This window comes from Musca autumnalis, unplaced genomic scaffold (assembly GCF_047663935.1).
Source record: "Musca autumnalis isolate F117 unplaced genomic scaffold, ASM4766393v1 scaffold_1, whole genome shotgun sequence".
NCBI classification, from domain to species: Eukaryota; Metazoa; Arthropoda; class Insecta; order Diptera; family Muscidae; genus Musca; species Musca autumnalis.
Window position 1 is genome coordinate 221,626,407 of NW_027411644.1, and position 11,582 is coordinate 221,637,988.

General features: G+C 35.7%; 1 protein-coding gene across 29 annotated transcripts in view; it reads right to left on the bottom strand.

The window, feature by feature from the left end:
- Positions 1-6,435, bottom strand: part of CanA1 (Calcineurin A1) — an 81,064-nt gene extending 74,629 nt beyond the window's left edge. For 4 of the 29 annotated variants that reach the window (XM_073960255.1, XM_073960247.1, XM_073960243.1 and 1 more), the window contains exons 1-2: positions 6,099-6,345; positions 4,872-5,220 (exon numbers count right to left, since the gene is read on the bottom strand). In XM_073960255.1, coding sequence (XP_073816356.1) covers positions 4,872-5,016 — 145 coding nt within the window. In that variant the 5' untranslated portion in view covers positions 5,017-5,220; positions 6,099-6,345. Of the gene's footprint in view, positions 1-4,871; positions 5,224-5,788; positions 5,808-5,877 lie in introns of all 29 variants that reach the window. The other 25 variants (XM_073960257.1, XM_073960242.1, XM_073960233.1 and 22 more) reach the window with 21 other exon arrangements.
- Between the last annotated feature and the right edge of the window lie 5,147 nt (positions 6,436-11,582).

Sequence of the window (11,582 nt, forward strand, 5' to 3'; positions counted from 1 at the left end):
TATATTAAGTTTGTCACTACGTTTGTAACTACTCGAAATAATCATTGTAGACCCCACAAAGTATATACATTCTTGATCAGCATGCAATTCTACATCGATATAGCCATGTCCGTCCGTCTGTCTGTCTGATGAAATTTTGGGAAAATATGTTATATTTACGTAGGGCTTTTGGTATTGAAAGCGGGCTATGAAGGTCCACGCTTTCGTATAGCCCCCATACAAAATGACGCGTGACGCGTCGTCGTTTTAAGGAATTTTTAAGATATTTGGCCCATTTTACCACCGAATTGGTTGTAATTTGGTACTTTGTGTCTCCAGAGGCCAAACAATGTTCCTACCAAAGTTGGGTTATATAGGTCCACGTTTTGGTATAGCCCCCATATAAGGCCCCATATAAAGTACGCGTCATTTTAATATATTTTGAATTTATTAGACCCATTTGACCACAGAATTGGTTGTAATTTGGTATTTTGTGTCTTCAGAGGCCAGAAAACATTCCTACCAAAGTTGGGTTATATAGGTCCACGTTTTGGTATAGTTCCCACATAAGACCCCTTATAAAGTACGCGTCATTTTAATATATTTTGAATGTATTAGACCCATTTGACCAAAGAATCGGTTGTAACTTCGTATTTTGTGTTTCCAGAGGCTAAGAAACATTTCTACCATAAAATGTTTATATAGGTCCACGTGTTGATATAGCCCCCATAATCAGCGTACGTAAAAATACTTTAAATAACATTTCCAATCGTTTCGTTTCGTATTTTCCATAGGAACAATACAAAACGAAACATAACCCACGTTGGCCGAGCTCGCTGTTTAGTTTTGTTTTGTTTACATTCGTGAGTACGAACAAAACGAAAAGCGAAAAGTACTCAACTCCACAAGAGCAGATAGAAAACGGAATAGTACTAAACACATGTGAATAAATCAAAAACGTTTGGTGGTTGATAAAATTCACTGTGTTCACTGTGGTATGCTGATGCTAACTTATAGGGTTGTTAAGCAATCACATGTGTGTGTGTGTCTGAGTGTGTCATTGACAATACGCACTGCAAACGTTTCCCAAAAATACTTGTCGTTTCGGTGGTGAATGAAACAACTCGGCAAAGCATAGCCGAAGTTACATTACAGCAATCGTACAGTTTCCATCTTTTTACATTGAAAAGTTTGTGTTTTTGTTTTGGTTGTGAGAATGAAACGATACAGAGAAGCTGAAAAGTTTGTGGCTTTGTGTGATTGGTACGCGAATCGTTTTGTTTGTTTCCGTTCATTGCCCATAATACAATATCTCCCGATTTTCGATATTTTGAACGTTTTAGCCTCATTATCACACCGATATGGCTGAAATTTGGTATTTAGTCTTCTTTAGGCGTATAAAACTTTCCCCCAGAAATTTGTAGGTATAGGTCCACGCCATCATATAGCCCCCATAGAACGGTACCTTCCAAATTTCGGTATTTTGAAGGTAGTGGCCACATTAATCCACCGAAATGGCTGAAATTTGTGGTGGAGGGTATAAAAAGTTCGGCCCGACCGAACATAACGCTTTTCTTACTTATTATAATTGTAAAAGGTTGCTGAATTGTTCCATGGAATCTTTTTTGCATGTTTTTGGCAGTTTGTGTCACATGGAACACGTTTTGTCACATTTCAACCAAAATACTTTTTGTCAATCGTGTTCCACCTCCCTTATATGAAGTGCTACTGTGGAGTTTAAAAATCAGGACTTTAAATGAAATATTTATTTTATACATATAAATACAATAAGGGCCATTATTATAGGTTTCCTAACATTTATTTAAGGGATTGCCTCCAGTGGTAAAAGTTGCGATCGGACAAAACGGATTGATATTTTGCATTTCTAAGGTAACATAAGACATTTAAACGCGTTTTTCTTATAATTATAATAATTGTTCCACAAACATCCCATAAGGGACAAGGGAGACTTCTCTCGTTTTTCTTATAATATCATTTTTATAGTCGGTGTCCATACTAGCTTCAAGTCGAATGGACGTTTTTACGTATATTTTTGTGGACTTACATCAAAATTTTGTTTTTAAACTAGTGATTTTTTGTTTAAACGATTGATACATTTTCGTTTTCATATAACAATACAATACTCAAAAATATTTGGATTTAGAAACTATTATTCTTCCGTTTTTAAACCAAGTCCTTTAAAACAATTTGTTCCATACGCCACATTATTCGTAACTTGGCAAAAATGGGCAATTTTTTGTTCCATACGCCATCATTTTTGGTGCGGAACAATTCGTTTTTGTCTCTTTTTGTTCCATACGCCAAACGACATGGATATGGAACTAAAAAGTTCAAAGTTGTTTTGTTCCATACGCCAGGCTTTATGGATATGGAACAAAACGACAAGATTTTTTGGGTCACAAAGCGGATATGGAACATACTGGCATCTGAATATCTCAGAAACTATAAGAGATAGAGAAAAACCGACCAAAAAATTAGAAAGAGCATGGTTCAAAACCTTGTAAGGTACCTTTATCTCAAAATGTCAAAAATGGCGTATGGAACACTTAAGCATGACACCGACGATATGTCAATGATTTGGTATAGCCTTACATCGCGGTACCTAAAAATCAAAATCAATATATTTTTTATACGGTTTGTGGTACTTTTTCAAAAACTTCTGCCAAACTTAGTTTAACGTAATTTAATATTTCGAGTCCTTTATGAAGATGTTTAGTTACTAGAAATGCGTGGTATATGTCAATGATTTGGTATAGCCTAACATCGCGATACGGTTTGGTTTTGTTGTTTTATTTATGCTAACGAGGGTATATACACTTTCATACGGGAAAAATGTGCCTCATCGAAATAATTGTTTTAGACCCCAAGTATGTTTGGACGAAATGTGTGTTCAGACAATTTGGAGTTGATTTAGCCATGTCCGTCTGTCTGTCTGACTGGAGCGCACGAAAACTCTCGAATGGATCAACCGATTCGCAATATTTTGTCGAAACTTAGTTTAAGTTCGAAGATGGGTTATATCGGTACACACCCACAAAAGTTTGAAAATCTTCGGAAAATTTTTCTTAAAGGGCGTAACGGTTTTGGTCCATACTTTGTACATCATGAAATTTCTACAAGACTTAGATGAGGTTTTAATATGGACTCAGGCGGTCCACTCCTTCGGGTACCTCCCACACAAAATTTCGGAAAAGTTCAGTTTTGGACCTGCTCTCGCTTCGATTTTTGTTATAACAATCTGTATTCACTGCCCCCCATACGACGGTACAAGTTTCATCTGGGACAAGTCCATACTTCCTGAGAAAATAACCTGAAAGGTGCAAAAAACCCCATGACACCATGTGCAGTGGTTGGAGCGCAAGATAGCTCTCAAACGGATCTTCCGATTCGGTCAAAAATATTTTGTGCAAACTTAGTTTAGGTTCAAAGATAAACGATATCCTTCAGGTACCTCCCTCACAAAAGTTCAAAAATGTTCGAGAAAAATATGCGCATCATAATTCTTGAAGGGAGTGACCGATTTATTCCATACTTTACACGTCCTAATATATTTACCAGATATGGATCAGGTTCGAATATGGACTATATCTGTCCACTCCTTCGAGAATGTGGACTATATCTGTCCACTCCTTCCACTCAGGGGCAAGTCCATACTTCTTGAGAAAACAGCCCAAAAGGTGTCCAAACTTTGTTTCAGTTCGAAGATTGGCAACAACTTCCTGTACTTCCCCTTCCATTATCTAAAAAATGTCACTTAAATTGGGTGCACGATATCCCTTGAAAGGGGCTACCGTATTGGTCCAAAAATTGGATCTCATAATATTTTGTCCAAATTTAGTTAAACTTCTAAAATGACTGATATCGATCTTCTCTTTATGGTACCTCCCCGACTGATACTCTTTTACTTGTTATTAGTGGCTGAGGGTATATCTCCGCTGACTTATACTTTCTTACTTGTTTTTTGTTCAAAATTAGTCCTGTTTGTAAGGCTCTTTCTCCTTAAAAACCGCGAAAAATGGCAAAAAAAGTTGAGTTCCGAAAATTTTGGAATGTTTAGAAGCGATTTTCATCTTTAAATTCTAAAAATTATGACATACATTTTTTTGATCTTTGTCGTTGGGCGCATCCACTGTACAATGGTGTTACAATTGAACCAAAAAATCAACAAGTCTACAAAATAAGTAGAGTGATCCCTAAGAGACTCTGAAAACTTCCTCCTTAGGAGCAAAAACTTGAGAAGAAGAAACAAGAAGCCAGTTACCCGCCCTCTACTGTTTCCAGTAAACCAAGTCATGTACCTTACAAAGTCGGCGATGACTGGAAGGAGTTCCCATTTAACACAAACACCGAAACGCACATAAGACCGCAAGTATTTACATACACAGATTTATAAATTTATTAGATATAAACATTATGTCCATACATGTGGAAATATTCTGTAACTGAGGTCATGGTGTGCTGAATGAACGAAAAAGTATTTCCCTTTATTCACATGATCGCCATATACTCGAAAGTAATTGAACACTTGTTGATTTATATTCGATGAGAAAATTAAGTAAAAATAGCTCATGCCTGCCTCAAGAATAAAACGAGGCAAATTCTGTGTGTGTATGAAGGTGGCAATGTCAATGGCAATGCCGACAAATCCCCCCTATACCACGAAAAAACATTCAACCAGCCATGACATTGTAAAAAACTACAAAGACACAAGCATCGAATTGTTGCAATAAATTATGTTATTGTTAGTCTATTAATTTCAGACAGGAGATTATTTTATTGAGACGCTAATGAATGAATGTGAGGTTTTTAGTTGTTGTTTTCTGTTAGGGATGGGTGGGGGACGCTATACAATAAATTCATGTTTTGTTTACCCTCAATCATGCGCTCCTTGGTTTTGGTGTATTTACACTTTGTCTTGTTTCCGGTTGTTGTGTTGGTCGTATCTGTGTTTGATGAAGAATTCTGTTGTTGGTTGTTGGCCGCCGATGCGGTCGTTGATGTTGTTTTCGAAGACATTTTCACAAAAATTTTCAAATATTTTCAAATTTTTAAAATATTTTATTGCTTTTTGGCAAAAATATCACCACACACAAACTTTTGAAAAATAATACACTTTCTTCTTTAGTTTATTTTTGCTTTTAGATGATATTCTTTTTGATTTGTTTTATTTCTTTATCTTTTTTGATGATTTTTTTTTGTATTGCTGTTGTTGTTGCTATCCTTCTAGAATTTTATAAATAGAGATAAAATATATATTTTTTCACAATTTTTTAATTTTCAACTTTCGCTCGATTTTCTATATAACACAAATGGGCTGAAAAGTCTGGGCATAAATAAAGAGCACAAGCGGGTTTTTTTAAATTTTATTAGGATTTAACAGCCATGAACGCGCTTAGCACTACGCAATATCCTAAATATCTTAGATCAGAAATTGGTGAACGTTTTAATCCTCGTTTATACCGTTTTGATGGAAATTAAATTTAAAGTCCACTACTCCTAGGCCCTGCACTTCTAGCCCATATGTTTTAAAGAGAATTTTAAAATATAGATTCACTATTGTAACAAATTATCTTAATTTTAAAACACACAACATTGATACACTTTTCACACGTATTGTAAATTTATCTTAATCATCAACACTACATATCATGGGTATAACCCAGAAAGGTGTTGTCACTATGATGTGCTGGTCAATTGATAATTTGTAGTTTGTCTTGTTATTCTAAAACATTGTATCCTTGTTTTGCTTGCTTTTTTTCAGTGATAATTGACAATTTATGCCACTCACTGTTTTGATATGTAGTGCACTGAAACAAAAATAAAAATTTTAAAAAATAAATATTTTTATTTAGAAGGCCAATGCTGCTTGTTTCTCACACTTCCACCAAGAACAAACACGCACAATTTGGATGGACAAATTACGACAAATTTCTTTTTTGTTTCAAAGATATTTCTCAAAAGCATTTTTTTGTTATTGAACTTGAACTTTCACAAAAAGAGACATATTTTTATTTTAATTTGTTTCCATTTCAAACAACATTTCTTGTATTTTACACACGCGTACAGACGTATTCTTTCTTGTTTGTTATTTTGTTCACCTTATTAACTTGGCATATTTTTCCGAATTTTCAGTCAACAACGATTTTCATAATTTGCACAAAATTTTCAATACGAAATTTTACGTTATATTTCAGTACGCACGCATACCGACCGACTTGTGCGATATTTTGTGAAATACAGTGCGTTTTCGTTTCACACGATTATTTGTTTTTTGCGAATTAGAAACTGAAACTGCCAGACGGTCGTAGAAGCAGCAGTCGCACAATCGTCGATGTGCCAACAACTGAAAAGAAAATGTTGAATTTTCATTGCCCTTGAATTCGGTATTCAGTCAGTCAAGATATGTGTTCTTATTTTTCTCACGATTTTTTGCTTAATTTTATTTTTTGGGTGCTTTTGATTTTGTTTTGAAAATGTAATAAACAACAAATACATTTTTGCCTGAGCGAGAGAATAAACCATCAAATATTTAGAGAGAATCGAAATCGATTTGAATACATGTATCATTATCTATTTTTCTTTGATTGTATCGTACAATTTGTTTGACTTTCAAATGTAAAATAATAGACAATTTTAAATTCACCAATTCTCATTCAATTTTCCAATTTCCGTTGTACACTTTTAAATGGCTTTGTTGCTAAACTATTTCCTTTAATAATATAATAATTGTTTAAAATTATGCACCATGAACTTTATGATTTTATTTGTCGAAATAATCAATTTTCATCGATCTAGTTTTTGAGACATTTTCATCATTCATATACACCATTTCCATCATTACCAGCTCTAAATCAGGACTGTATACAGTTAGAGAGTTTGCAAGTAAATCGGTGGTAACGACTTTCAAACCTTCAAAATTCCCAAAATCAAATAAAATATAAAGTATAAAATGTAAAATATAAAATGAAATATAAAATACAAAATAATATAAAATATAAAATTTAAAATATGAATTATAAAATAAAATATAAAAATATCAAATTTAAAATATAAAATATAAAAATATAAAATATCAAGTGAGATTAAAACTTTAACCAAAACAATACAAACAAAAAACAGCGGATGGCACGCGCAGTGAAATTTGAAACAAATTCCAACAACAATTACTCACAGGCAACTGTTGTGATGTTTTTTTCAAATTACAGAACTCGATGAGTTCTTAGTTGATACGTGCTGATGGTTGTTTGCCGGGATACACTCATGACATTGGTAGCGATCAGTAAAATTTTGCAACAATGTCAGTTCGTTTTGAAAAACATTACTCTCTGTAACAGAAAGTAAAGATGAAGTTCAAGCCATTGGGGTCATACTCCAGACTTAAAAACAATCAAAATATAAAATATAAAATAAACAAGTAAGAACGGCGTAAAGTTCGGCCGGGGCGAACTTGTTATACCCTCCACCACGAGTGGTGTTTAGTAAAATGGAACAATTAATTTCCTTTTGTTTATGAAGAAGACTAAATACCAAATTTCAACAATTTCGGTAAACCAATGTGGCTATCCTTCAAAATACTTAAATTCGTTAGGTGCCGTTATATGAGGGCTATATCACAACGTCGATCTATACCGTCAAATTTCTGGCGGAAAGAAGACTAAATACCAACTATCCGATATTTCGGTAAGATAATGTGCCTAAAACCTTCAAAATACCGAAAATCAAGAGGTACATTCCTATGGGGGATATAGAAAGATGTGGACCTATACCAATAATTCTCATCTGGAATATTTTATAAACCCATGGAAGACGAAATAAGAAATTTTAGTCATTTGGGTGGGATATTGACGTCACAACCTTCAGAATTACTAAAATCGGGAGGTACCGTTCTATGAGGCCTATATCGAAACGTGTACTTATACCGACGAATTTCAATCGGAAAAGTTTTTACCTCCAACGTAAATACTAAATTTCAGACATATTGAGGCCAAAACCTTCAAAATGCCGAAAATCGGGAGGTGCCGTTCTATGGGGGCTATATTAAGGCGTGGACCTGTACCGAGATATTTCTGGGGGAAAGTTGGATAACAATATGCAACACTGAATATGCAAATAACTTCTACTATGCATTTTTTGAAAGTACATATTTAGACTACAAAAACCCTAGTATGGTTTTGTCCTGTCAGATCCAGTTCGGATTTTATGGCTTCATCTAAACCGGGCTAAATCTACACTTTTTTGCATTTATCAGGCCTTTATCTCAAAAACGAATAGGAATTTGACATTGCTGTCTTTAGCAATATTGTAGCCCTAAACTAGTAGAACTTATCTTTTAAAAAAACCGCATAAGAAAAACGCCATCTAGGGCATCGAAATCTATAAAATATAGGAAATTTTATCTAACTGCTGAAATTCTGGTCTATATCCGCTAAACTATTGGGAGTTGAACCAAACAACCTTTGCAAAAATCTTCCAAATAAAGTTCTCAACAATTCTTTAGAACATTCTGAACTCTAACTCTAAAATGCTTACTAAATGTTGTTTCAGCGGTATTTATACCCTACACCACTATGTGGGGAGGGTATTATAAGTTGGTTTTGGCCAAAAAGTTTGTAACGCATCGAAATAATGGTCGTAGACCCATACTTATATATACCAAAATGAATGTCTCGACGAGCTGAGTCGATCTGGCTATGTGTGTCCGTCAGTCCGTCCGTCCGTCCGTCCGTCCGTCTGTCCGTCTGTCCATCTAAACCTTGTAATCACGCTACAGGTCGCAGTTTTGATCGGATCGTCACGAAATTTTGGATGTTGATGGGGGTCCCGGAGGGGAAGAAGCCTATTGATTTTGATGATGGTCGGATAATATTTAGGGGTCGGAATGAGCAAAAAACTTATGTGGATAAAAAGACAACGTTTTTTTCCAAAGCGAATATCTCAGCTTTTATACGGGCTATTCCAAAAGCAAAACCTGACAATAAAAGTAGAAAATATCACCTTTCTAATAATGTAAAGTAGGTTCTCGTAGGTGATCAAACCACGAAGATATCACAATAGTCGCAAATAAAACCCAAATTTTCATGTTTGCGATTTTAATTATAATGACAAATATCACAGCTTTGGTTGGGGACTTTCCAATAGCAAAGCCTGGCTGTGAAAGTAGAAGATCCCGTCTTTCCAATGATGTAAACTAGGTCGGCGTAGGTGACCAAATAACGGAGATATCGCAATAGTCGGTAATACATCCCATTTTTCCACTTTTGTAGAAATCACGCTACAGGTGGCAATTTTGATCGGATCGTCACGAAATTTTGAGGGTTAATGGGGGTCACACAGATGAAGAAGCCTATTGATTCTGGTGATGGTCGGATAATATTTAGGGGTCGTAATGGGCAAAAACCTTATTTGGAGAAAAAGACAACGTTTTTTTCCTAAGCGAATATCTCAGCTTCAATATGGGGTATACCAACAGAAAAACCTGGCCATGAAAGTAGAAAATATCGCCTTTCTAATGATGTAAAGTAGGTTCTCGTAGGTGATCTAACAACGAATATATCGGAATAGCCGCTAATAGAACCCAACTTTTTATACCCTACACCACTATGTGGGGAAGGTATTATAAGTTGGTTTTGGCCAAAAAGTTTGTAACGCATCGAAATAATGGTCGTAGACCCATACTTATATATACCAAAATGAATGTCTCGACGAGCTGAGTCGATCTGGCTATGTGTGTCCGTCCGTCCGTCTGTCCGTCTGTCCATCTAAACCTTGTAATCACGCTACAGGTCGCAGTTTTGATCGGATCGTCACGAAATTTTGGATGTTGATGGGGGTCCCGGAGGGGAAGAAGCCTATTGATTTTGATGATGGTCGGATAATATTTAGGGGTCGGAATGAGCAAAAAACTTATGTGGATAAAAAGACAACGTTTTTTTCCAAAGCGAATATCTCAGCTTTTATACGGGGTATTCCAAAAGCAAAACCTGACAATAAAAGTAGAAAATATCACCTTTCTAATGATGTAAAGTAGGTTCTCGTAGGTGATCAAACCACGAAGATATCACAATAGTCGCAAATAAAACCCAAATTTTCATGTTTGCGATTTTAATTATAATGACAAATATCACCAGCTTTGGTTGGGGACTTTCCAATAGCAAAGCCTGGCTGTGAAAGTAGAAGATCCCGTCTTTCCAATGATGTAAACTAGGTCGGCGTAGGTGACCAAATAACGGAGATATCGCAATAGTCGGTAATACATCCCATTTTTCCACTTTTGTAGAAATCACGCTACAGGTGGCAATTTCTATCGGATCGTCACGAAATTTTGAGGGTTAATGGGGGTCACACAGATGAAGAAGCCTATTGATTTTGGTGATGGTCGGATAATATTTAGGGGTCGTAATGGGCAAAAACCTTATTTGGAGAAAAAGGCAACGTTTTTTTCCTAAGCGAATATCTCAGCTTCAATATGGGGTATACCAACAGAAAGTAGAAAATATCGCCTTTCTAATGATGTAAAGTAGGTTCTCGTAGGTGATCTAACAACGAATATATCGGAATAGCCGCTAATAGAACCCAACTTTTTATATTAGCGATTTTAATAATAATGACGAATATGACAGCTTCGGTTGAGGATCTTCCAAAAACAAAGTCCGACTATGAAAGTAGAAAATCCCATATTTACAGTGATGCAAAGTAGGTTGGCGTAGGTGGCCACATAACGAAGATATCACAATAGTCGGCAATACATCCCATTTTTTCATTTTTTTGTAATCACGCTACAGGTCGCAATTTTAATCGGATCGTCACGAAATTTTGGGGGCTAATGGCGATCCTAAAGAGAAAGATGCCTATTGATTTTGGTGATGGTCGGATAATATTCAGGGGTCGGAATGGGCAAAAAACGTATTTGGGGAAAAAGTCAACGTTTTATTTCAAAGCGAATATCTCCGCTTCTAAAAGGGGTATATCAAAAGCAAAGCAAACCTGCTAATGAAAGTAGAAAATATCACCTTTGCAACGATGTTACGTAGGTTGTCGTAGGTGGTCAAACAACAGAGATATCGCAATAGTCGGTAATGCATCCCTTTTTCCATTTTTGTGCAATCACACTACGAAATTTTGATCGGATCCTCACGAAATTTTGGGGGTTGATGGGGATCTAACAGAGAAAGAAGCCTATTGATGGTTGAAATACATCCCACTTTTCCGTTTTTTATTTGGGTTGTACTGTCGATGCACTTAAATGCGTTCCAAAAAAATTGGCTGTGTTAATGAAGACATTCAGAGCAAAGGCGCTAAGCTATCCCAATTTTAATATTTTGAATTTTATTAGTCAAAAGGTTATGAACAGTGGTAGGGGTAGTGGTGTAGGGTATCACATAGTCGGCCCCGACCCGACTATAGCCTTGGCTCACTTGTTTTCATCATATCTTTTACAACACGTATTTCAAACACAGTTCACACCAACAGTTTATTCTCGCATTTCGGATTTCACCACATTATTGACATTTTTATTAAATCGTCGTTGAAAAATGTACTGAAAACAACGGCATAGAGGCATTTTTCAACAATGACATATTCTG